This window comes from Castor canadensis, chromosome 4 (assembly GCF_047511655.1).
Source record: "Castor canadensis chromosome 4, mCasCan1.hap1v2, whole genome shotgun sequence".
NCBI classification, from domain to species: domain Eukaryota; kingdom Metazoa; phylum Chordata; class Mammalia; order Rodentia; family Castoridae; genus Castor; species Castor canadensis.
The window spans coordinates 33,543,045-33,570,383 of NC_133389.1; the positions used below are offsets into that span (position 1 = coordinate 33,543,045).

General features: G+C 36.2%; 1 protein-coding gene across 14 annotated transcripts in view; it reads right to left on the reverse strand.

Annotated features, from left to right (window-relative positions):
* The window catches only part of Pik3c3 (phosphatidylinositol 3-kinase catalytic subunit type 3), a 333,132-nt gene that overhangs the window by 198,772 nt on the left and 107,021 nt on the right, over positions 1-27,339 (reverse strand). For 5 of the 14 annotated variants that reach the window (XR_012447049.1, XM_074069908.1, XM_074069910.1 and 2 more), the window contains 2 exons: positions 26,463-26,588; positions 14,361-14,434 (listed from right to left, as the gene is read on the reverse strand). Coding sequence is in view for 8 of the 14 variants with exons in the window: in XM_074069908.1 (XP_073926009.1) it covers positions 14,361-14,434; positions 26,463-26,588 (200 nt within the window). In the remaining 6 variants the exon portion in view is untranslated. Of the gene's footprint in view, positions 1-5,494; positions 7,164-14,360; positions 18,018-26,462; positions 26,589-27,339 lie in introns of those variants that run through there. The other 9 variants (XR_012447050.1, XM_074069913.1, XM_074069917.1 and 6 more) reach the window with 6 other exon arrangements.

Sequence of the window (27,339 nt, forward strand, 5' to 3'; positions counted from 1 at the left end):
TTGCAAAATAATTGAAGGTGAATGAGGGCCCAATGATACAGACAACAAACAAATGAATCTAAAAGGTATACATAAATACTAACATAAGTGCTATGAGATGAAAAAGACAAGGGAGTGCTGAGGGCAAGAATAATAAAGCAAACCTATTTCTGTAGTTTTAGAAGTTATTTCTGAGAATTTGAAACTGCACATGAGACCTGAAGAATGAAAATACAACTGTACAGAGTCAGGGAAGGGCAAGCAAGGCAGAGGGCCAGCATGTAAAAACAGCACTGAGATGGGAAACAGGTGGAATCAAACAGGTGGAAATGATTGAATGTGGCTTGGGGAGCAAAGTGAGGAGGAAAATAAGTGAGCTTGCAGAGGTCAGCAGGGCCAGAATGCTGAGAACCTGTCGATGAATGGCACCTAGCACCTTAAGTGTATGGCAAACAGAACAGTTTTAAGCACAGTGGTGTGATTGGATTTACATCTTTTTAAAGTCATAAGAAGTGCTCTCTAGAGAATTGACTGGAGGAAGACAAATAAAAGAAGGCCAATGAATGAGAAGGCAATACAATCCTCTGGCAGAGATGACACAGTTTTGCTAGAGTGTCAACACAGCAGTGCAGAGACAGCATTGAGATATACAAAGTACCCTGGTGGTGAAAAAAAAGTGGACTATGGCATGGTGTGGAAAGGAAGGAATCAAATTAAGGATGATTCCAGCCTATAATCCTCAGGAGGCAAATGTAAGAGGATTGCAGTCTGAGGATGGGCCTGGCAAAAAAAGTGGGAGACACTACCTGAAAAACACACAAAGCAAAATGGACTGGGATGTTGGGTGTAGCTCAAGCAGTAGATTGTCCATATAGCAAGCATGAGACCTTGAATTTAAACCCCAGTACAACCACCACCAAAGAAAAAAAAAAAAGCAGAACTGAGCTTTCCAAAAGAAGAAATTTTATTCTACCTGTGGAGTATGGTATAAATTTGTGCCCAAGATTCCCAGTCTGCTCTTTTTGCTGACTTGTCCTACAGATTTTGAACCTGGATCACCAGCGCCCTCTGTAGGGTAAATCAATTCTAACCTATAACTCTTAAAATAGATTTCCTACTAGTTTTGTTTCTGTGGTTGTGATTTACTGATCCAAAAAACAATTTCTTCTCTCTTCTTTTTTCTTCTTCCCAGTATTACAACAAATTCTGAGTCTTTACCTAATTTAGAAAATGAAAAGTTATGAGGATTTCTTTTTTTGTTGTTGATTCAATGAACTTTAGAACAAAATGAAAATCTGTAGGCCATTTACCTAGTCCCTCATTCAGAGATTAAATTGAAGCCACAAAGGAAAGTCCAGAGTCACATGCAGTGGGAAGGCACAGCCACTCCAGAGGCTACACATGGGCTTACAGGCTGGCACTGAGTCACCTTGCATTCAGTGGATGCACTGGGATAGTATCCAGCTATGTGTGACCCAGGAGACAAGAAGCACTTCAGCAACCATGGAATACACAGAAAGCTCCCACTGCATGTATGGATGCATCCACCTTCTCAAGTAATCATACACCTTTGATAGCATCACCCCTAAAAATGTCACATCTAGATTCAAGCCTGAAGTAATATAAAATTTTACTTTTTCTTTCATTTTGGCTCTTTGTAAATCAATACCTAGTTCTCTAGGGATTGATGAATTTCAGTTTCTGCAGGAGAGTTGCCTTTCACAATTTTTCCAGCCTTCTTAGTCCATGTTTCACTTTCTAACCCACCACACTATGTTTGCCCCTGAATTTTTTGTCAGTCGTTATTGTTTTTGTTATTACGTACATGTTTGAAGTCATCTGAAATTCCTTTTGGGAATGAAGTAGATATTAGACAGTTGATCTGAGTTGCTAGAGAATTGCTTTATTTTTTTCAAAGACTCACAAGAAATATGAAACTGTGAAAGGACAAGCAGATGATCTTTGAGAAGATGACAGAGCAAGAATAAAACAATCCTAATACCAAACATTAGAATAGAGTTGTGGTAGGGAAGTTCTTGTACATCATATGGTCGAAGTTATAGTCCATGTTCCTTTGAATTCTTAGTACTGTAATAAAACCACAACCACATTAAAATCCTTACCACTGAGAGTCACTGTTTCAAGTTTCACCTCCCTTGAGGAGGCATCCCTGCTTCCTCCAGTCCTATTTGGGTTCTCCTTGTCCTAATTCCCAGGTGGTTGTACTCCAGAACTTAGCTGTTCATTCTGTAACTTTTTGTACAATTTGATAGTCTTTGGAAGGGCTTGTAATGTCTGCAGTAGCAGTGTATATGATCTTTGAGGACAGAGATACTGAATAATATTTCAGGGTGCTTTACACAATAGTAGGTATCGAAGAAAAATTTCCTTCACATTGTACCCACCTTTGCTCATGATTATAGCTTCTAATCAAAGACTAGCCTTCAGGGAAGAAATTTCTTAATTATACTTCTTGCCTACTGAAGGTGACTTATAGGCTCATAGTAATTGCTGAGGGAGGCAATAGGGACTTAAACTTGGACCATACACATGCCATACCACATCACCATAGCCAGCTCTCTGCAAAGCACAGTGAAAAGAGCAAAAGCTTTCCAGAAAAAAATCTGAGAGAATCAGTGCCCAATGATTATATTTTTTAGCAAGCATACTAGCCCATGGATTCTTCCATTGATGGAATTGCATAGTGGAATAAGAGCATCATAGGAAACTAAGGAAAAAAATTCAAACAGATAAAAACATGAACAATGCATAGTCAGGGGTAGGTTGTTTCACAGTACAGAGTTAGATCCAATCATTCCCAACAAATCTCAGCTGAAGTAGAGAGTAGTGTTATATAGGAGTATTGGCTGCATGATCCACACTTTACCATGATATTTAAGGTTCTGGTAGAAAAGAATGGGAACAATTGTACAGAGTGCTGCTATGGGTCCTCTGTGCCTGAAGATGCTACAAACTACACAAGTTATAGATATAGCCAAGCAGATGGACGGTTAGAATCATGTACTTCAGGGAAAAGTGAGGTGAACATCATAACCCCGAACTTTTTCTTTCTAGATGTGATGGGCAGAGCAGGGGTAGAGAAAGGAACAGGGGGTTTCCTCATTGCCCAGTGAGGACTTGGTATGGTGACCTGAAAGACAGTAGAGAAAGCTTCTCATCTAACCTGGCATAAAGGTAACAGGAACCCTGCTCCCTGGGTCTTAAAAGTACAGCAGCAAACAGAAGCAGCTTGAGCTGAACTGAGTATTCAGAGACAGCACTAAGCACATTCAAACCCAAGTTTTCTTGTCCACACAGGAAAGGTTTGGAGCATAGAATAAAATTCAGGATCCAGAGGCTCCTAAACCCCCTTCCACACTCACATACCAAGCTGGACTTTACTATGTGGGGCCTGACCACAGGCAATTGTCCACTAAACAGTTCCTACAAATATGTCTGAAGAAGGTAAACAAGTGGGATATGTACAGTGTCCTAATGGTGGGCACAAATTCGAGGCCCAAACTCAAAGACGAAGTCATGGAAAAGGAGGGAATGAGCCAGCAGCTAGAGGCAGTGAGGTCTGGGGACCCCCAGAGATGCCAGCTTTGTTAACTGACTAACTTAGCAGATCTTTGTCCTAACGATATTATGTCAGCACAAGAATATGCTAATAATATTGAATATTTTCCCAGTTTTTATTACTATATCATAAACTTTTCACTTACAATTTTTGAATCTGAAATTTTGTTTCCTCTATAAATTAGTACTCCTTTTTGATTCTTCTTAACCTGGGACTACAGAAGTGACCACAAAGTAAAGTCTTTAGGAGACTTTGGCATTGATTGATAATTCACAGGTTTTTAGAACAAGGTTTACATAATTACCATTTCCTAAGAGATTAATTTAAAGGTGGATCCAATGTTTCAATGTTTTTTTAAGCTTTCCTTAACAACAACAAAAAACCAGCACTTCACAGATTTCAATTCTTCCAACCTGTTTCCCTGTTCAGATTCAGCCCACAGTTGTCACTATTAATTTGTCTTTTTTCTTTATTTGAACTGAAGCAAGCTCAAAATATCTATCTAGATTTTTTTCTACTCAGCAAAATTAGGCAGCTTATTTAGATTCAAAACCTTCTTCTCACGCTTGTTTTTTGATCCCTTCTATCCATCATATTCAAAGAGAAATGCTTTCTCTCTTTCAGGCAAACTAATTTTTCAAGCTCTTGGAGACCAGCAGTTGGTATCTGTACCCAATGAATCCTCGGCCATTCCTCCTCCCTCTACATTGATGCTTCTATTTTTTATACCTTCTCATTCTAGATGACTTGTTGCAAATTATCTCCATGTTTTTGTATTTTTCTCAAAGTCAAGAACAGGGAGATAAAGGCAGTGGTCTGCATCCAAGTGGTAACATTTCCTTGGGTTATGAGCTTGTCCCATGGACTTGATGTCATGCCTTCCCCTGATGTAGCATGCAACCACTCCTCAACATGTTCAAAGCCTAACCTAGGTACTAAAATAGCATTAAAAATCACTACTTGTAATTTCTTAAATTTGCATTTTCAGTTATTTCACTTTCTTAGCCCATGTCAGTGTCTTTTTTTTTTTTTTACTGATATCGCCTTCTTTAAAATTTCCTTTCAAAATAAAAGTCATCCTGCTGTTTAAAGTACTAATGACAAGCTCAATGTGGTGGCTTACACCTGTAATCCAATCTATTCAGGAGCCTGAGATTTGGGAGGATTGTGGTTTGAGGCCAGCCCAGGCAAAGTTAGTGAGACCCCACCCATCTCAACAAATGAGTCAGATGTGGTGGTTCAATTCTGTAATCTCATCTATGCAGGACACTTAGGTAAGAGGATCATGGTCTGAGGCTGGTCCTGGGCAAAAGTGAGAAACCCTATCTGGAAAATAACTAAAGTAAAAAGGTCTGGGGGCATGTCTCAAGTGGTAGAGTCCTTGCCTAGCAAGTGCAAACCTCAGGTAAAAAATTTATTGTATACACATTAATGAGCCCAAACAGTTTGTACCAGAAAAGCTCTGCTGTCTCTCATTCCTCCCAAAGCAATGCAAAGTACTTTTTCCCCAGTCTCAAGTCTCTGCTCTTGCTATAGTTCCTTCCCGGCAAGATGACTCTGAATCCTCCATTAGCCCAGTCCTTCCTACTTGCTGTGTGCTGGCATTCAGTCAGTTTTCATATATTTTTTATCCTTAAGTTTCTTTTGTTATTAGCTTTTAATTACAAACATTATAAACTCTCGTTACTAAAATACCAGAAAACAGACAGGCAGGCAAAGTGATATGAAGACTCTCCACCCAGAGTAACCTGCGGACAGTCCACTTGTGTGGGGAGCCTGTCAGATCTATGTTATGCACATGTAGGATTCACTATAAAAATGGGACCAGGTGCTTCAACTGCATTTTGTAACTTACTTTAATTCATTTAGTAAATTCATCACTTGTTGGACAAATAGATATACCAACTTTTCGCCGTCATAAGTAATAGTAGGTAACAAAAATTTATTTTAAAAACAAATGAAAGATAAAACCACACAAATTTGGAGCAGAAAGAAAATGATTAAGGCCTTTTTAAAAAAAGTAGCAAAGCTACCCTATGGGTCATCAGTTTCCAACCCCAGAAAACCCTAGCTAAAGAGATACTCTTCTCCCCACTCCTAAATCACCTCAGCCAAGTTCTTTTCAGCCTCAATTATTTGGACTCTTCATGGACTAGAAAGCTCTCACCTTCTCCAGGCCTTCCCTGCATTTTCAAGTTGATGCTGATTTCCCTCTTCTATGCATCATGTAATTTGGGAGTGGACTCTTATTCGTCATGTTCTGATTTTCTTTGTTGCTTCATTCTCTTATTTATGTTATTTTAACTGCCCTGTTCTCATTTTAACTGTTTTGTAGTGGAAAACATTCAGTAAATGATTGAGTAAATGAAAGCAACTAAGGTCACATCTAATAATTAGGAGACTATTACCCATTCTCCTTGGGATTTATTTTGAAGCATTTTTCTTGATCAGGCTCCAGTTCCATTATTGGGTATAGGTAGTTACATTAGTCAGGAGTCTCTCAGACAAAGGTGATAGAAAACCAATTTGAATTAGCATAAGCCAAAAAGTGAAGTTCTGCCTGGTGTAACTGGGAACACCAGGGAAGCACTTCAGGCCTATATAAACCAGGGGCTCAAATGACTTGTTTTCTTTCCCAGTTGCTGAAGGAGTTTAAAAATTTTTAATTTCAGTAATAAGGTAAAGTTAAGTTTCGTAGAATCTGTGGAGATGCTTTAGTAACCTGATATTGCTAAATGGCAAGGTTCATTTTTAATCATCATTAATATTATCAACTAAGCAGAATATGTAGGAGTGAGAAATATGTGGGAGTTAACTAGGAAAATGGTGAGAAAGGGGAGGGAGTAGGAGGCCGCCCTCCCTTATCATAAAATCCCCCATGAAGAATAGCGTGACTGTGGAGTGGCTCAAGTGGTAAGAACACCTGCCTGCCTAGCAAGTGTGAGGACCTGAGTTCTAACCCCAGTGCCACCAAAACAAAAAACAAAACCATGTGTTTTGACATCTAAAGGAAATATAGGAACAAGAGTAATGTGTACCAATATATTCAGAGCCCCTTTCCTTTTGCCAGAGTGGGCAGAAGTGGGTCTTATAAAATCAGGTCATGAGACAAGTGGAATAAAGAAGCTGTCATTGCTAAGCTCATTGATATATGTGCCAGGACACAGGCTTAGCTGGGACCGTGAACAGAGCTGTCATCTATTGGTGCAATACTGAAGAGGGCCAGTCCTTCTGGTTAATCATTTGAACTGTGGGAGAGCTGCAGGCAGCTGTAGGCAGCTTTTGGAGTCTCCCACACTACAAGTTGAAGGAACCCGTGTCTCCTTTTCCCAAAGTGGCTTCTACATCTCAGAAAAGGGGAAGTTGCTCAGTGACCCTCTTGCTGCAATATAAGAGTCACTCTCTTCCTATCTAAATTAATTTTCTCCATTTGGCATGGCATACCTTTTCATCTTCTTGGGGATTTCCCTCCTTTCTGATGGTTCTCCTTGAATTATTTGTTGAATCATCACCATCATCTTATGATTCTAGAACCTTCCATGTTTTGTTTTTTTGAATGCTTTTACCTCTATGCTTTACTGACTGTTCCCTCCTTTATCTGATCCTGCAAAAGGCAGAGAAAAGTTGTGTACAATCACTGCCTCCCATCCTTCTCACAGAACCCCATCACCCACTCCACCCTGCTCTGTTTCTGATCTACTCCATTCTCCTAGTCCTGCTTTCAAAGAAATTACTGTCTAGCAGGAGACAAAGCTAGTGCTTTTTTTTTCTTTTTGCTAAATCCGCTACTCATCTTTTAGTGCTCAATTTATTAGGCTCTTAGTGACATTCCTGTTTTGAGACTTTTTAAATTTGCTTGTTAGCACAAATCATGTTTCCTACTTCTTTGGTCACTTCATCACAATCTCCTTTGCCCCTCCTCCCTATCTAAACTCCAAGCCCAGAAGATTCTCACATGTCAGTCATGTGCCCTCTGTTTTCTTTTAAAACATTTTCTCCCTAGGTGATCTCACCAACTTTTCTGGTGAAGACTTTAGTTTAATGATGACTTCATCAGCACACTGTATTAAAACATTCATCAGGCCCAATGTGAAACTCAAATATGTAACTTAGGAGCTCTCCAAAATCTGAGTTTTGTTTAATATATTTCAACTATTTTACAGGTTCATCATGCTTCTTTTTTAAATAACAGTTTTACAGAAATGTAATTCATGCATAATAATACAGAGTTGTGCAACCATCCCTATTTAATTTTGGAATATTTCCATCATCCTAAAAAGGAAATCCCACACTTACTAGCATTCACTCCTCATACCCTCCAAATCCACCCCCGCCCTTCCTTTGGCAACTACTAATCAATTTTCTGTCTCTATAGATTGCTTACTCTGGATAGTTCATATAAATAGCATTGTGGAATATATGATCTTTTGTGTCTTCTTTCACTTACTGTGTTTTCAAGGTTCATTTATGTTGTAACATTTATCAGAACTTCATTCTTTTTAACAAACAATTTCCTCTGTATTATGTAACATGTTTGTGTATGCATTCTTCAATCTATGGACATTTATGCTGTGCATTTAATGTGGGTAATATTAATTTATTATAGATAATAGTACTTGTGAAAATTTGTGTCCAAATTTTGTGTGGACATCTATTTACTGAGTATTCTCATCACCTTTTTATTCTTTGATTATTTTACTATAACTTGGGCTTCTACTGGGGAAGAATCCATAAAAGGAAATAGAATGCTATATCTATGCAAGCAAATTATTTGTGGAACAATAGCAGTTTAGAAAATTTCTCAGATGTAATTATATATGCTATTCTTATTCCTAGTTTAGCAAGCTAAAAGTTTTCCATTTAGTTTAACTACTATCACACATCTTCTTTCACAGAAATACTTCTTCCCTTTATTTTACTTTTGACATTTCAGAGCCAGAAACGAACATGAACAAAGCTTGCTGAATGGTATTAAAAATATAAATGAACATTTCAATGAAAAATAAGATAGGCTTTACCCTAAAGGAAATGTGCTTAGGCACCTTACATAGTATATTATACAAACATTTAAGAACATTATATTTATAGTGCAGTAGTAAATATCTCACAATGACAGTTTAATTATAGATTACTGTCACATTAAAAAACCATAAAAAGCAAAGTTAACATTAACTGTCACTTTAATGGAAATTCTTCAATGTAGACTAGTAATTGATTAAAAAAGCAAACTACCTTAGTTTAATAAGTCACCACATTGCTTAGAAGAATAAGACACATCTAGTTCTAGCAGAGAAGAAAATCAAATGACCAAAATATATATTTGCTAATATTTATCCTCATTAGTAGGTCAAATAATTTTTGCAGTTGTAATCAGAGGTACTTGTACTTCATACAAGCTAAGGAGATAGGAACAAACTAATCTGCTATATGGACATTAATGTATTCTCCATGTCTTGCAGAAAATAATAATAACAATAAGGTTAGAGTTTTATCATTAATTTTAAGCTTTCTTGGTATATTGCAAAACTATCTCCATCAAGAAAATAGACATAGAACTCTATAAATAGCTGTTGCCTTTCAACTGTTATAATCAAGGTTATACACAATAAGTTATAGTTTAGCTAAAAATTCTTCATATTCTTAAAGAATTTTTGTAAATTTTCCCTCTGCATCCTCATCAAATGTCCTTTTATATTCATTACCAGATCCCTCTCAGGAAACAAAAAACTTCTGTCAGGAAAAATACTGACTTAGTGAATATATCATCATGTAATATCTGACTTACAGTCCTTAGCAAGGATAATTTCACTTTGAATTTTCCCATTTCCATGGTATTTCTTCTTTTTAAAAAAATTTCTTTTATTCATATGTGAACACAATGTTTGGGTCTTTTCTCCTTCCTTCCCCCTGCACCCTCCCATTTCCCCCATCCCCTCCTTTTCACCCCTACCCCCTCACTACCAAGCAGAAACTATTTTGCCCTCATCTCTAGTTTTGTTGAAGAGAGTATAAGCAGTAATAGGAAGGACCAAGGGTTTTTGCTAGTTGAGATAAGGATAGCTATACAGGGAGTTGACTTGCATTGCTTTCCTGTACATGTGTGTTACCTTCTAAGCTAATTCTTTTCAAACTAACCTTTTCTCTAGTTCCTGGTCCCCTTCTCCTATTGGCCTCTGTCACTTTAAAGTTTCTGCATTAGTTCCTTTGCATTGAGGACATCAAAGGCTATCTTGTTTTTTTTTTTTTTTTTTTGGTTTCTTGCCTATCCTCATACCTCCCTTGTGTGCTCTCCCCTCATCATGTGATCAAAGTCCAATCCTCTTGTTGTGTTTGCCCTTGATCTAAAGTCCACATATGAGGGAGAACATAGGATTTTTGGTCTTCTGGGCCTGGCTGACCTTGCTTAGGATGATCTTCTCCAGTTCCTTCCATTTACCCGCAAATGATAAAATTTCATTCTTCTTCGTGGCTGAGTATTCCATTGTGTATAAATACCACATTTTCTTAATCCACTCATCAATAGTGAGGCATCTTGGCTGTTTCCATAACTTGGTTATTATGAATAGTGCTTCAATAAACATGGGTGTGCAGGTGCCTCTGGAGTAACCTGTGTCACAGTCTTTTGGGTATATCCCCAAGAGTGGGATTGCTGGATCAAATGGTAGATCTATGTTTAGATTTTTAAGAAGCCTCCAAATATTTTTCCAGAGTGGTTGTACTAGTTTACATTCCCACCAGCAGTGGATTAGGGTTCCTTTTTCCCCACATCCTCACGAACATCTGTTGTTGGTGGTGTTTCTAATGATGGCTATTCTAACAGGGGTGAGGTGGAATCTTAGTGTGGTTTTGATTTGCATTTCCTTAATGGATAGAGATGGTGAGCATTTTTTCATGTGTTTTTTGGCCATTTGAATTTCTTCTTTTGAGAAAGTTCTGTTTAGTTCACGTGCCCATTTCTTTATTGGTTCATTAATTTTAGAATAGTTTAGTTTTTTGAGTTCCCTGTATATTCTGGTTATCAGTATTTTGTCTGATATGTAGCTGGCAAATATTTTCACCCACTCTGTGGGTGGTCTCTTCAGTTTAGAGACCATTTCTTTTGTTGAGCAGAAGCTTTTTAGTTTTATGAAGTCCCATTTATCTATGCTATCTCTTAGTTGCTGAGCTGCTGGGGTTCCATTGAGAAAGTCCTTGCCTATACCTATTAGTTCCAAAGTATTTCTTAGTCTTTCCTGTACCAACTTCAGAGTTTGTGGTCTGATATTACTGTCCTTGATTCATTTTGAATTAATACTGATATAGGGTGACAAACATGAATCTAGTTTCAGATTTTTGCAGACTGCTAACCAGTTTTCCCAGCAGTTTTTGTTGAAGAGGCTGTCTTTTCTCCATCGTATATTTTTAGCTCCTTTGTCAAAGACAAGTTGGTTATAGTTGTGTGGCTTCATATCTGGGACCTCTACTCTGTTCCAAAGGTCTTCATGTCTGTTTTTGTGCCAGTACCATGCAGTTTTTATTGCTATTGCTTTGTAATATAGTTTGAAGTCAGGTATTGTGATACCTCCAGTGTTGTTCTTTTTGCTCAGTATTGCCTTGGCTATTCATGGTCTCTTGTGTTTCCAAATGAACTTTAGGGAAGATTTTTCAATCTCTGTGATGAATGTCGTTGGTATTTTGATGGGAATTGCATTAAACATGTAGATTGCTTTGGGGAGTATAGCCATTTTTACTATTTTGATTCTACCAATCCATGAGCATGGGAGAGCTCTCCACTTTCTATAGTCTTCCTCAATCTCTTTCTTCAGGGGTTTATAGTTTTCCTTGTAGAGGTCACTCACATCCTTTGTTAAGTTTACTCCTAGGTATTTGATTTTTTTTTTGAGGCTATTGTAAATTGAATTGTTTCATATATTCTTTCTCAGTTTGTTCATTATTAGTGTATAGAAACGCTAATGACTTTTTTATGTTGATTTTATATACTGCCACCTTGCTATAGCTGTGGATGGTGTCTAGGAGCTTTTGAGTAGGGTTTTTTGGGTCTTTAAGGTATAGGATCATATTGTCTGCAAATAGGGATATTTTGACAGTTTCTTTACCTATTTGTATTCCTTTTATTCTTTCTTCTTGCTTAATTGCTCTGGCTAGGAATTCCAGTACTATGTTGAATAGGAGTGGAGATGATGGGCATCCTTGTCTAGTTCCTGATTTTAGAGGGATTGGTTTCAGTTTTTCACCATTTAGTATAATGCTGGCTGTAGGTTTGTCATATATAGCTTTTATAATGTTGAGGTACTTTCCTTCTATTCCTAGTTTTCTTAGAGCTTTTATCATGAAATGGTGTTGGATCTTAACAAAGGCTTTTTCTGCATCTATTGAGATGATCAAGTGGTTTTTGTCTTTGCTTCTGTTAATATGGTTTATTATGTTTTTTGATTTTCGTATGTTGAACCACCCCTGCATTCCTGGGATGAAGCCTACTTGGTCGTGGTGAGTGATCTTTTTGATATGTTGTTGAATTCAGTTTCCCATTATTTTATTGAGGATTTTTGCATCAATGTTCATGAAGGAGATTGGCCTATAGTTCCTCTTTTTGGAGGTGTCTTTGCCTGGTTGTGGAATAAGTGTAAAATCTGGCTTCATAAAATGTGTTAGGCAGTTTTCCTTCCCTTTCTATTTCATGGAACAGTTTAAGGAGGGTTGGTGTTAGTTCTTCTTTAAAGGTCTGATAGAATTCAGCAGAGAATCCATCAGGTCCTGGACTTTTGTTTGTGGGGAGACTCTTGATTGCTACTTCAATTTCATTTTGTGTTAAAGGTCTATTCAGATAATTAATGTCCTCTTGTTTCAGTTTTGGATGATCATAAGTATCTAGAAATTTGTCTATTTCTTCAAGATTTTCAAATTCATTTGAATATAGCTTCTCAAAGTAGTCTCTGATGATTTCCTGGACTTCCATGGTGTTTGTTTTTATCACTCCTTTTGCATTCCTGATTTTACTGATTTGGGTTTTTTCTCTCATTTTAGTCAGGTTTGCCAGGGGTCTATCGATCTTGTTTATTTTTTCAAAGAACCATTTTTTGTTTCATTAATTCTTTGTATGGTTTCTTTTTCTTTGGTTTGTATTTCATTGATTTCAGCTCTTATTTTTATTATTTCTCTCCTATTTGTTTTGGGATTTGCTTGTTCTTGTTTTTCTAGGAGTTTGAGATGTATCATTAGGTCATTAATTTGGGATCTTTCAGTCTTTTTAATATATGCACTTATGGCTATAAACTTTCCTCTCAGGACTGCCTTTGCTGTGTCCCATAGGTTCTGGTAGGTTGTGTTTTCATTTTCATTGACTTCCAGGAACTTTTTAATTTCCTCTTTTATTTCAGCAATGACCCATTTTTCATTAAGCAATGAATTGTTCAGTTTCCAACTGCTTGCATGTTTTTGTCTTTATTTTTGTTGTTGACTTCTAGTTTTAATGCATTGCGATCAGATAGAATGCACGGCATAATTTCTATTTTCTTATATTTGCTGAGGCTTACTTTGTGCCCTAGGATATGATCTATTTTGGAGAAGGTTCCGTGGGCTGCTGAGAAAAATGTATATTGTGTAGAAGTTGGATGAAATGTTCTGTAGAAATCAATTAGGTCCATTTGATCTATGGTATGTTTTAGATCTAGGATTTCTTTATTGACTTTTGTTTGGATGACCTGTCTATTGATGATAGTGGGGTGTTAAAGTCTCCCACTACCACTGTGTTGGAGTTAATATATGCTTTTAGGTCCTTAAGGGTATGTTTGATGAAATTGGGTGCATTGATATTGGGTGCATATAGGTTGATAATTGTTATTTCTTTTTGGTCTATTTCCCCTTTTATTTGTATGGAAGTATTTCTTTTTTTTAATGGTTTTCACAGTCATACTTTTTCTTTTGTTATAATTTACTTAACATTCTATGCAGCTCTAAATCTCAAATTCTCAAGAAAGGTAAGGATTTGATTTAAATTCTGGTGAAGACTTTAGTTTAATGATGACTTCATCAGCACACTGTATTAAAACATTCATCAGGCCCAATGTGGAACTCAAATATGTAACTTAGGAGCTCTCCAAAATCTGAGTTTCATTTAATATATTTCAACTATTTTACAGGTTCATCATGCTTCTTAATCATAGACACAAAGGAATAGTCTTACAGCTAGAAATGAAGGAATTACCTTACCTGGTAAGATAATTTCCCTGGTAAGAAAATTCCCTTAAATTCATCTTTTTCCTCAACCGCTGTCTCAGCTAATTTTTGGGAATTTTGTTTTTCTTCGGCCTTTTTTCTGGTGACATTGGGGTTTCTCCTCATGGTCTCATGCTTGCTAGGCCGACACTCTTATCTTCTAAGCCACACCATCTGCTCAGCCTTTTCTTTTTTAAGCTTTGTCTGTTATATGCCCCTGGCTCCATTTTACAATCATACTTTTCTGAATTGGTAACTTTATGTTTCCACTTATGTAAAGGCTTAAATAAGATCTTTAAAAATCCTGATTCCTCTTAGAAACTGGACTTTTGTGACTGGGCTCTATGACCTACCAACTCCTCATGAACATGGGCATACATGGCCCTACTCCTCCCTTGCCTTACCAACTCTACTATTTCCCATGCTTGGCTGGGTTGGTCTTTACAACTGCCTTCAGATATGCCATAAAGCCTTGCAGCACACATGATGATGGGAGAGAGGCATGATGGCAATGACCCAGGAAACCAGGGGAAGACCCAGCAGAAGCTACAAGGAAGCTAATAAGCTACACCCAGAGTGGAAGTACCTGTAGGAACCACAGGCTGTTGTGGACTGAGGCAGAGTCTTTCCAGTTCTCCTGCCACTTCTGTCTGCCTCCTGCTGAATAGAAAATCAGTATTTCATTTTTGTAAATGCAACCATCACCTATGTCAAGTTTTAGAGCATTTTCATCACTTCATAAAGCTCTCTATATACCCTTTTCTCTGTACTCAATCCTGTCCTTGGCAACTTGCAACCTCTAATTTGCTTTTTTGTCTCAAAAGATTTGCCTTTTTGGAAAGAATAGTATGTGTTCTTTTCTGTCTGGCACCTTTAAAATATTAACACAGCATTTTGAGGTTCATCCAAGTTTTCATCAGACGTTTGTTCGCTTTTGCTGAATTGTATGACATACCACCTTATTTTTAGCTATTCATCACTTGATGGTCATTTTAGTTGTTTCACTTATTTTTTATTAAAGAAAATTAATGTGCAAGTCTTTCATGGACATGTTTTCATTTTTTCTTGGATAAATACCCAGGAGTAGAATTCTAGTATTTGTGCACTAAGTTTTTGTTAGGCTTTTTTGAAAATATCAAACCCAATCTATTAGTTACATTTAAAAGGGACATTTTGGCCAAGAATTTTAAAAGGCAGAAAGCTTTCTAGGAAAAGACATGTACTGAGTAAGAAAGGCAAATATCTGATGGACAGTGGCTATGGTTTTACTAAAAGTACACTGGCTGTTGGTGATGAGGCCATTTCAGAAAGAAACGTTGACTTATCAAGCCTGTTTTTATTGCTTAAAGCACTATGAAAAGGGGAGATACTCCCAGAGAGCAGAACCAAACCATAATCAAGGAACATTCCCTACCCCCAGGGTTGGGGTTCCTTGTAAGAATTAAAAATTCTGAGGAATAGTGATTTCTTTGTGCTTCCCATTCTTCCTCCTTTTGTGTAACAGAATATTGCACTGTCCCTGGTATACCACTGTATACTGGAGATGTGGAGATCACTTATTACTCTTATTAAGGTTACCCAGAACACAAGGTTATTCATGATAAACATACCTTACTCATCATTGCTTACCTTGATGCTATAATTTTGTCTTATAAGAAACAAAAACAGGGTCAGCAAATTATGGCCAGAGTCCCATCTGATCATGCTGACTTGTTTGTTTTATTTATGGCTATGCCTCTGTTATTACAGCGGACATGAGTTGTTCCTACAGAGACCAGGAGCTTCCCAAAGCTAAGGATTTAGCTTTATTGAAAAAGCCTGCCAATCCCTGAAATAGGAGATATCGATGCAAGAATAATAAAAATACTAACTTAACTATATAATTTAAAAGCTGTAAGTAATTCCAGGAGTATAGAAAGTAGAGAGTATCACCAAGGCCATGTAGAAAAGACTTGGAGGAGGTGCCTACAGAAATAAAAACAGCAAAAATATATAAAAGGTTGAAAACTTTTGGGCCACAGAAAAATAACATAAGGATAGGAAGGAAAGAAAAAGATAAGAGGATGGAACTTGCCAATTAGTTTAGATGCAAACTCTCTTAAGATGGTTCACAAGGGTCTTTCCATCTTTATGGAATACAAGTCACATTCCATAGGCCTTTAGGATACTACTTACAGTTATATACTTGCTTTCCAGCTGGTAACCTCACTCTAGAGGCAAGCTCAGAGATAAGAATTTTGTGACAAATAAACATAATTGATGGAATTCTCATGAACTATACTACAATTTAACCTTCATTTCCCCTGCCATTTGATATTCAATATTTATTCAGCATCAAAAGAATGAAATATTCATTTTCTACCAAGTCAAGGTCATATAACTATGCAATGTATAAATCTGCAAACATATCACTGTGTTGCTCATATCATTTGTGGAATGCTCCTTTTATTCCCCACAGTACCACAAGGCCAAAAAGCTGGACAGATTAGTGGGACTTCTAGTGTTAAAAGACAAAATATTATTTTGCTCAAAACAGAAAGGCTATATTATATGAACAGGTCTACATGAGTTATTTCAAAAAGCTTTTGAAGATTCAGTTTGAATCAAAAAAAATTTATTGCAGAAAGATAATTTACATTGTTTCACATGAATGTAAAAATACCTTATGCTCAGCACTAACATTTGTGATAATATTATTTTATTAGCCAGATAGCTAGGTACATCTTCACATTCTGTTTATATACTTTTTTTTTTTTTGGTAGTAGTGGGGCTTGAACTCACTACACCTTGAGCCACTCTGCTGCCCTTTTTCCATGATGGATGGGTATTTTCAAGATAGGGTCTTGCGAACTATTTGCCCAGGCTGGCTTCAAACCATGATCCTCCAGATCTCTGCCTCTTGAGTAGCCAGGGTTACAAGCATGAGCCACTGGCACCTGGCTATACTTACAAATTAATTGAGCCAGGAACCAGAGTTTTCAAAAAACTCCAATATGTATAATTAAGAGAAAATGACTTGCTTCTCCACACCCTTAATCCACCCACCTCTCTAGCTCCACACAGGGAAGCATGGCTCCATTTGAACTGCAACTGCTTCTGGATGGCTCCTCACACAAAATTCAATGGCCTAAGACAAAACTGCTCAGGACTGCCAACAGAAATGGCAGACAGAAGCAAGGCAGGGAGCACACAGGATCAATGCTGGGACCCTCACATTGCCTGCACCTATGAGGTGTACCACTCGTCACCCCTAGACAGTGGCTTTTAAAAACAAGTCTTCAATTGTAAAAAAAAAAAAAAAAAGAGCCACAATGTATCAATTGTTAAGTAAATTTTAATGAAAACAATGTAAATTAAGTAAAACATGAATTAAAATAGGGATGGGAAAGAGGGAAGAAGAGGGGCAGAAACACCTTCTAATCTAAGATGTTAATCCAAATTCATATAACTACAGTCCTAATGTAAAGATATGAAGCCACATGCTTATGGCCCATGCCTGTAATCCTGGGTATTTGAGAGGCTGAGATTGATACGATGATGGGTTCGAAGCTAGCGCAAACAGTTCATAAGACCCTATCTCAACCAACAACAGCTGGGCGTGGTGGCATGTGCATGTCATCCCAAGCTATGTAGAAAGATGAGATTGGGAGGATTCTTGTTCCTGCTCAGCCAGGGAAAATAAAAGTTCTTGAGACTCCCATCTCACTAGAAAAAAAGGTGGACATAAGTGGTGTATACCTGTCACCCCAGCAAGGGGGGGGCAGCCTAAAATAGGGAGACTGTGGTCTAGGCCAGCATGGGCAAAAACTGAGACTCTATAACCAGAGCAAAAAGTACTGGAGGTATGTCTCAAGTGGTAGATCACCTGCCTACCAAGCGCAAACCCCTGAGTTCAAACCCCATTACTGCCAGAAGGGAAAAAACAAAACAAACAAAAAAAAATCATAAAATTTTGAATTCAGAATCTCAACATAAAATTTCTCCAGAATTCCCATAAAATATACACTGTCCAGAAATAAGCTTCTCATTTATAATGTATACATTATGTAACAAATATATACAGTATTTTAAAACAAATCCTTTAAGACTGTATTTAGCAATGTTCCTCATCCAAGGAAACATGTGCCATTCTCTTCTTTGTCACTTGGAAGTCTTCATTATACACACTGGTTGCTTCTAATGTGGTTTTTCTTACTGAACCAAACATCTTGATGGGCCAAACCCAGTTTCATTTTCTCCAGTACTACAAAAATTAAAAACAAACAAATGGAAAATAATTGACTTCACTGTTCATAAAGACAAATAGTGTGTACTTCCCAAGAGACTTCCATTAAAATAAAAAGTGAATTAACTATTTTGCTAAATACCATTAGAGGACTGTGAGTGATCGCAATGTACACAATTCGCGAGGCTTGGCTTACAAATCGGTTATGTGAGAAAATATTTAGAGGAGGAGTTGTTTGCTGACTGTGAGCGTAAGATGACCCAATTATTATGTGGTATGCAAAAGAAAAAAATCATCCAAGACAAGAAAGGCAAACATTCCACTAATTCTGTGGGGATCAGATGATTTTAATATATTGGGAAGTGTGTTTAGTCCTCGGTCACTACATTTTTAGAGAGCTGCTGAATATCTACAGCTTATTATAGAATGCAAACACTCATCCCACAAATTTCCATTTGTGGCCTAAACATCAAAGCAAAAGAAGTGAAAAAAAGCTCAGCAAACAGTTGTTTTGGGGTCAAGACAAGTGACTGTGTTTAGTATCAGGATAACAACTAGAAGAAGAAAAAACCAAGATTTCTTGGTCTGGGTGAATAAACATCATCTCATTATTCCTCTCCAAGAAAACCTGAAGGGAAAAATTTGCTGACAAGCATGTCTGTGTATGCATGTGCACATGTCACTAAAAATGTGAATGTGTATACAAGAAAAAAATGTCAATATCCTGTCTGATTTTTTAATATGAAACAATTTAAAGTTGCAATTCTAAAGAGAATATGGCAAGATTTATTTTTTAATGTTAATAAAAATGTAATTTGCAATTTCAAAAGCAATTTAAGTATTTTCTTTAAAGGCAATATCAGAGAAAATAACCTTTTCAAAGAAATAGTCCTTAGCACTCATTTGAAAGCACATACATTTATTTGGTGCCTACTATGTGGCAGGTTCTGTGGAAAATATGAATATGCTTCAGACAAACATTGAGGAACAAATCAGCATACCTAGAAAAAAATACACAGACATATACACACACACACTCACACTCAAAAGTTGGGTAAACAGGTAGAGAACTCATTCCAAGCCAAGGGCAAAGGTATAGTTCTGGCTACAAGTGTCAGGGGAATATCAACGTGAGGAATCTTCACCACGCAGTAGATCATAAGAGCTTCAAAGAAGGTTCTTTTTAAAGGATGTTAGGAGATGATAAAGACTGAAATTGCAGGTAAAGACATGCCAGAATATTGACATGCCAGAAGTCTAAATATCCTGGAAGCACTTTGGAAACAAGGAAAGGGTTTATCTATGTTTTTATGTATGAGAAAACTAGAGCTATTGAAAAGATGGTCTTAAATGTATTCTTCAAAGTGTACCTTTGGAAAAAACTTAGTAATACTGTGTAGCAAAGTTACTCCCAAAATATCCAGCACCCTATATACACCTGAAGAAATGTTATAAAAGGGCTTAACATAACACACAGGGGCAAGAAAACAAAACTAACCTTATTTAAAGCAGTCAATAGAGCAAACAAGGAATCCTTACGAAGGATTACATTAAAGTGTTTGAAAAATATCCTCACAGAAGATAAACTAAATTTGTATGGATGAAAAATAAACTGCAGGACATTGTAGCTAAAAATTCGGGGCATTCTGTTGACTGCTGCTATTACAATAATTAACTAATTGGAAGACCTGGAAACATTTGTCCTGTAGAAAGGGATTGCATTATCTGTGTTTTAATGGGTAGCTGTGAAGCAGTGTTGACCACAGACTGCACATGGGGGTCAATGAAATTAAAGACTTGTTTTGGCAGATGTGCAAAGTAAATGCTATCCCGTATTTATGGTATTTGTCTCAGATTAACTGTTCCCAGTAACTCCCTTATATATCTTTTTTTACTTTTTTTCAGCTGTTTGAACAGCTGACTTTTTTCTTTTGATGGTCAGATGAAAGACTAAAGAGAAGAAAAAAGATCATTTTTTAAATTTAAAAACTCAATCACAACAAAATCTGTTAGTGTTTAATAAACTAAAGCTTAAATGTATCATCAAGAAAAACATTTTATAACTAGTGTTTATTTTCACAACCCTAGGTTTGGATTTGAATCTGGACTTTATCACCTACTAGCCTCAATTTTCCATATGTAGAATAAAATAAAAGCCTGGTAATATGCTTACTTCACAGGTGTGAGGATTAAATGAGGTGATGTAGAAAATGCACATTACATTATTTCTGGCACATTTAAATAATAGGCTGGGGTTATTTTTATTATTACTGTTTCTTAGCTGTTTTTGCTATCGCTACTGTTATTCTTCTTAAGGAAATGCAAATAAACTGGGAATAGATGTAGGATATACAAGATGATACAAAATAGCTTTGTAATGATGTAATAGTGACATGTTATTTACTTAAGCCACTGGTAGGAGAAATTGTCTGGTTCTTTAGAAAATTACTAAAACGCAAAAAATTATTTTAGAGAATTTTTATTTAGCTACAGAATTCAATATATATTTTTTTCACTGCTATTTTTCATTCCTAATGGTAAAAGTGAAGCTTATATAATGGTAACCCAGAAATGACAGTCTATTCTTTTTAAGGGACTTTGCACTTAGGAGGCATGGTGGAACCTGATGTTTCAAACAGATTTTAGTCATTATACAAAGAGATAAGGTAAGGAGAACTGAATATAGAGAGACTAGCTTGTATTAGGTATACTGAGTGACATTAACTTTTTGGTTTAAACATGGTATTTAAAAATATTCAAGACTGGTCTGGGGCATGGCTCAAGTGGTAGAGTGCTGGCCTTGAATTCAACACAGTACTGTTAAAAAAAAATAAAAAAAGAATATTCAAACTAGATGGCTTTTGAAAACCTTATAAGTAGTATGAGTAAGGCACTTAGCAGAATTAGGTTTTACTGGTCAATTTACAAATATAGGGAAGCTTTAAAAAGAACAACACAGACTATGAGACAAAAGTGGGTCACCAAAGGGGAAAGAATGTTAAACTGAATAGTCAGATCATAAAAACAAACCACAAACACAGTAAGATCTGCACTTACACTTGGCATAAGTACCAGCAATACTTTAAACCTGTAGTAGTTAATGCTACTATATATTTATGAACCCATGTACCTACATCACAGCTAAAGAGGAAATGCCTCTCAATATTTGCAGCAGGAAATGGTAAATTCATAAAATGGGGCTTATGTTATTTTTATTATTAAGAACAGTTCTATTTGCTACAAGACAGGGTGTTATAATTAGAAAATTAGGCTATATTTTATTTTATACTTATCTGTCTGTTTACAATCAGGCCCAAAATGATACATGTCTAGGCATAATGACATTGAATAAGATTTTTAAAGAAAAAAAGTAAACAAAAATTCTTGTGCGTGGTAATTTTCCTTTTCTACAATGGGTATTAACTGATGTAGGGCCCTTAAACGGAGTTAGCTTCATTAATGTATCATGTGAGACCAAACACCAAATAAAGTTCACCAATCAAGTGGAGAATGCCTGCTTAGCAAGCACAAGGCTGAGTTCAAGCCCCATTACTGCTAACAAAAAAAGGTGTATCTTTACAGAAAAATACACTGTACAGAAAGTGTGCCTGTCATTTACTATTATATTTGCGATTATTGAGAAAGCTTAAACAGAAAAATAAACAAATATTTTCTGACCATAAAATAGCAGCTTTTGAGGAACTAAAACCAAACAAAAGTTCTTACAATACAAGAGTACAAGCACTGATTTCTGGAAAGTTAAAGGTATTCCAAATTTGCATATAAACCTAATACAAATGCAACTATACACAGTTGTCACATTTATTATAGGATAGAGGCCCAGGTAAACTTTCTGAACTCAACCTATTCTGTTTTATAGTCTGAAAAAAAAAAAGTATCTCTAGCTCTAATTTGTAAATTCAATTAATTACATTATGTATTAATATGTGTAGAAACTACACTCCGTTCTCCAGAAGTCCTAATAATCACTGAAGAGACACAGGCATGAAAAAGCAGACACAGAGACTACCATTAAAAAGCCTAGTCTTTACAGCCTTAATTGACACAAACTATGTGTCCTCTACTTTTTCCATGGACCAGATTCAAAACCCTTTTAAAGATCATTTCTGCAGGAGTGTTCTGATGTTGTAATTTCTAAGACAATGACCCAAATAAAAGTGTTTTTTGTAGAAAACTTGTATCACTAATAGGTGAGTATTGCTAGGCAACGAATATTGCAGTGTTTAATCTCTACCTTTCCCAAGAAATTGCAGGATGAAAGAAAATATGCTTTTTCACCATTCCATATAATAGTTGCACCTGGCAATTTTTATTCTCTTTTACAATATAATTCTTTTCATGTTAACATAACTGCAATGCTTATTAATATATATCTATCTACTCTCATTTTTATCTATAATGATTAATTGGAATGAACTAAAATTACTGTAAGTCAATTACCAATATTATGTACAAAAAACAGACGGTGGTCACCAGAATTTTGAGTGTGCATGTAATTTATTAGTGTTAACACTTGGACAATACACTTGTACAGATTTGAGTTTCAAAGAGAAAATAAACTTCCCCAAAGATTAGATAAGAAAGCATGGTGCTTCTGTAATTTTGTAAAATGAAAAACTTATTTGAAGATAAAGACCTTAATTTACTATCCCATGTATACGTCAACGACTAAGAAAGTTCCAATGATACTAAACATCTTTAGGTTACTCTATTTCAATATTGTTTGAGTTGCGTAATAGTATAGGCACAAATGACATATTTAAAGAAACCTCAAAAATGACACAAGCATTTTAAATTCCTCTCTTAGGATAAAAATATGTGATAAGTTAAATAATTCTATGTGCCAGTCTCCTTATCTATAAAATGGGGACACTTACATGGTTATAGTAAGGACTGATCTGTACTAAAAACTTGTGACACACTATAAGAAATGCAAAGTTTAAATAAATAATGAAACTGTTGTTTTCCCCCCAAAATTCATCATTATAAAATAGCTGACATACGATCTTCAAAAAGCTCATCTACATATTATCGTCACATTAAACTTCTAGATTTATAATCTAGGATGATAACAATAATCCTTCAATTGCTGGAATCATCTAGATACTTCTAATTTTCATGTTCTACAACTGATTTTTCTACACTATCATGTCAAGAACCTATTCTCATCCCAAAGAGTTGTAACAACCAAGTCCAAAGCAATGTAACTAATTATCTAGGACTTCTACGTCTGTTATTTTACTGAAAAACTGTAAAACAGAAACCTAGGAAAGAGACTTAGTATTTTTTTTCCGAAGTATAATCATCTCTCAGTTAATGCTTATAAAATGACCTCGCCAATGTGCAATTTAAGAATATTCTTATCTCTATTACCAATTCCTTTCATCAGCTATGTGCATATTTTCTCTGTGATCAGAAGAAAAGTGGTATGTCAATTACGCAAAAGAGTTCTCACCAGCTTTCTCAATTTAACCACGAATGGGCCAAGGGTGGCATATTCTATTAATCTTTATGGTATCAATATTAGTTTTATATTTAGAAAGAAATTAACCTTTGTGTATCTCTGATGTGAAATTTAAATAAAAAATAATGCTAGTTTTTACTTCAGTATCAGCTACTTTGTAGATGTGCAAACTGAGGCCCAGAGATGTTGGCAAGCCAAGGTCCTTCTATTAACACAGCCCCCTTTTTTATATGCTCTTTCTTCCATCTTTAATACAAAAAAAATTTTTAAAAATAGTCTTTTGATACTTAGACCTATCTGGTAAAATAGACATACAAATTATCAGCAATTCTAAAACTAGACCACCAAAATAAAGCATGCCACTAGTTTATTCAGCAGAATCTAAAGGATGAAAATCTAAGCTGGAGCCTAACATGTGAGTAGCAGTTTAATCTTCAAAAGATGTCACACTCAATTCCTTTCCTTTTTGTACAGGAAGCTCTCTCCTTCCATCAAGAGGTAGAATTTATTTTCCCTGAGAATCCAGGGTGTGCTTGTGACTTATTTTAAGAGGCCTAGCACGTTTGCTCACATATACTCTTCAGGAAACCAGACACCATGCTGTGGAGCAGCAGCAGTGAGAGAAGTGAGGAAAACAGCCACATGGAGGAGCACCAAGTTGCCAGACTTGTGACTGAAGCTTGCTAGATCTTTCAGACAATCTCAACCACCAGCTGTGTGATTGAACCCAGCTGACATCACAAGAAACAAAAGAGCTGTACAGCTGGGCTCTGAATGAATTCCTGAGTGAAAAATTTTAAGCAACAATAATTCATTATTGCTTTCAAAGCTGATCAGTTTGGAGCTGCTTATGTAGCTATAGATAAATGATATGAGATGTTAGCATCACTAATTTCAATTGTGAAGTTTTAGCTCTCTTATGTACTATAAATGACCAGGAAAATACAGAAGAAAAAGCTAGAGTCTACAAGTATGGAATAAGGACAATGCATAAAGCAGAGAAATGTATGCTGTTGTAGACAGGAATGGAGCAAGACAGAAATGACCAACTGTGAAGAGTAAACCCCTACTAGAAAAACAGAAAGACATAAAAGTTAAAAGTTTCTGACCTCAAGCACACGGCAATTGTTTGGGTTTAAAACCAGAACCACAAGGCACATATACAGAAACAGAAGCGAAGAGGGCCGGGCGGGCCTTGGTCATTTACACCGGGCAGTGGTGAGAAAGACACTGAGGATTGAGAACGATTTCAAAACTACCAAAATAGGAGTTAAAAAATTTGGGTTCATGTCTTGTTTCTGTTCATAGTTAGTCCCATGGCAAGTCATGCCTTTCTGGGCTTTTATCCCCCGTAACTCTAACTGCGTAGGACCTACATCTACCATTGGCAAACTGGTTGAATTGGGACAAGTCACTTACCTATTGTAAGGGCCACAGTCCACACTCAGTGGAATTGGCTGGAATTAATCACCGACGAAGCACAGGGGCCACACTTATAATAAAATATAATCCATATTTCTACTTAGGAAAATAAACTATTTTTGTTTTTTCAAGTCAGAAACAGTATAAGCTAACATTGAGAGGAAGGATTTTTTCTCATGCTCATCCTATATATTTTTTAAGTGTATAAGGCATTGTACTATTATGGGACTGACAGTGCAGACTTCAAGGAGTCTGAATTTTAGGAGTCATAAGGCAATCCAAATATCCTCAATCAAAAGCAAAATATAAGTGTAACTCTTAATAAAGGTATAATGTACAAGGAAAATTTAGAGAAAGATGAATCAGAGTGGCATCAAGAAAAGCTTTTGAAAAAATAAAAGAAAAAAGAATTGCTCTTGAAGGGTAGATTGGATTTTGGCATGCAGAAGTGTATAGAAGATGCAGTGCTAACAAGATGGACATTCAGGGCTTAAAAAAAGGCAAAGTGGTCATTGACATGAAAGAGAACAAAATATTCAGAAACAGACAGTATTAGGGAACAGTCTGGAAAGCAGCTTAGAACACAGCATTCTCGAAGGTCTTAAACTGCTGAGATTGGACTTCACTATTAGACAGTAGAAAACCACTAAGCACATTGAAGTTTTTAAAAAAGCAAGGTAAAACATAATTTTGTTTGTATATATATATATATATATATATATATATATATATATATCAGAATATTAAGATAAAGAATGGTCAGAAATAGAAGAAGAGTTATAAAAAGCTTTTAATTATCCAAGGTATCATCCAGTCAAGAATAAACTATATTAAAATGTTAGAAAATGACAGAATAGGATAGAAAAACTATGAAAGAAACAGAGAGGCCTTGGTGACATACTGGATACTGAACTGAGGAAGAAGTCATAGTAGATGTGCTTAGAGCTCAGGGAAAAACTACATAGTGAATGCATACTGTCAGGAAGGAGTTCACAAAGAAAGCAGATTAATTTTTCTATTTGTTAACCATTATTATAATCACATTCATTATGAAATTCATATATAAAGTGACTGTAAACCTGAGGATTATCATCATAGGCTAGTATGAAAAGGTTTTCAGTCAGGTATGTATAGATACTACTAGTAGTGCTGATAGGCCTTTTAAGTATGGGGAAGTGGATTGCTTTCCTTAGAATCTTAACTCCTTTCCTAGTATTTCGCCATTTACCAAAATGATGAAGTATCCAACTGTCACTTGCCAAGGCCTCTGCTAGCCCAAAATAATTTTCAAGAAGGATTTATAATCACCATTGACCACAAAGGATAAAAATACTTCAGTGGGTAAAATTTAAAATTTAAAATTTAGTCACTGCTAAGAAAACTGGATGTTTTATAGTTGATAATGCATAGAACAAGCTCACCTCAGCTAGTGGGTGATGTGTCATTAACGCTTGATGTAAAAATAAGAAAGGTATCAGTTGGGAGAGAAGTGTATCTCTCTAAACACTCTGTAGTAGGACACAGAGAAGACGAAAACACACCCTCATAGAACTTACCTGTGCAAACTTGTGAATCTGTTCTACTACTGCAGCAAACAGGGCATGGACACTTTCATCAATCAGACTCTGCATGTAATGCACGGCCTCTTCATCCGACAGGTCTAAGCGGAATTTATCCTGAACCTAAAAGATAACAGTCTGGTGATCTTTTTAATGAAGAAACACAGGAACATAATTTGAAAAGACAAACTGATATAGACATTATTGCAATCTATCATGAATTAATTCTACGCCAGTAAATAATTTACAACTTATAAAATGAGTTCTGATTGACATTCTTTTGAGTATGGAGGCTTACTGCTTTCAACAATAGAAAAATGGCATTCTTTTAACGCAAAGGTCTGCTTCATTTTATTACTATTCTGAGGGTTGAACTCAAGTCCTCATGCTTACTACACAGGTGCTCTACCAGTTATGCCATGCCCACAACCATTTTACATTTTGTTAATTTTGAGATAGGGTCTTGCTTTATGCTTGGGCTAGTCTAGATCACAATTCTCCTATTTGTACTTCCCACTTAGCAGAGATAAGTGTCTGTGCCCAAGCATTGGTTGAGATAGGGTCTCATGAACTTTATGACTGGGCTGACACTGAACAACAATCTCCTTTATCTCCACCTACCAAGTAGCTAGGATTACAGGTGTGAGCAACTATGCAAGATATGTTTTGTTTTTCTAATATTTCAGATCTACTATGTGACTGAAAGTGTGACATATTTATTAATAATCCCCATCATTTTACCCCTGAAATGTGAAATGATGTAGCAAGATGAGATTATATTAACAATCTCCCCCACCTTCACTGCCATAGTTCACAGGAACTATGTCAATCACTTGCAAACTAAACTAAACTAAATTAGATTTATAAAAATGTC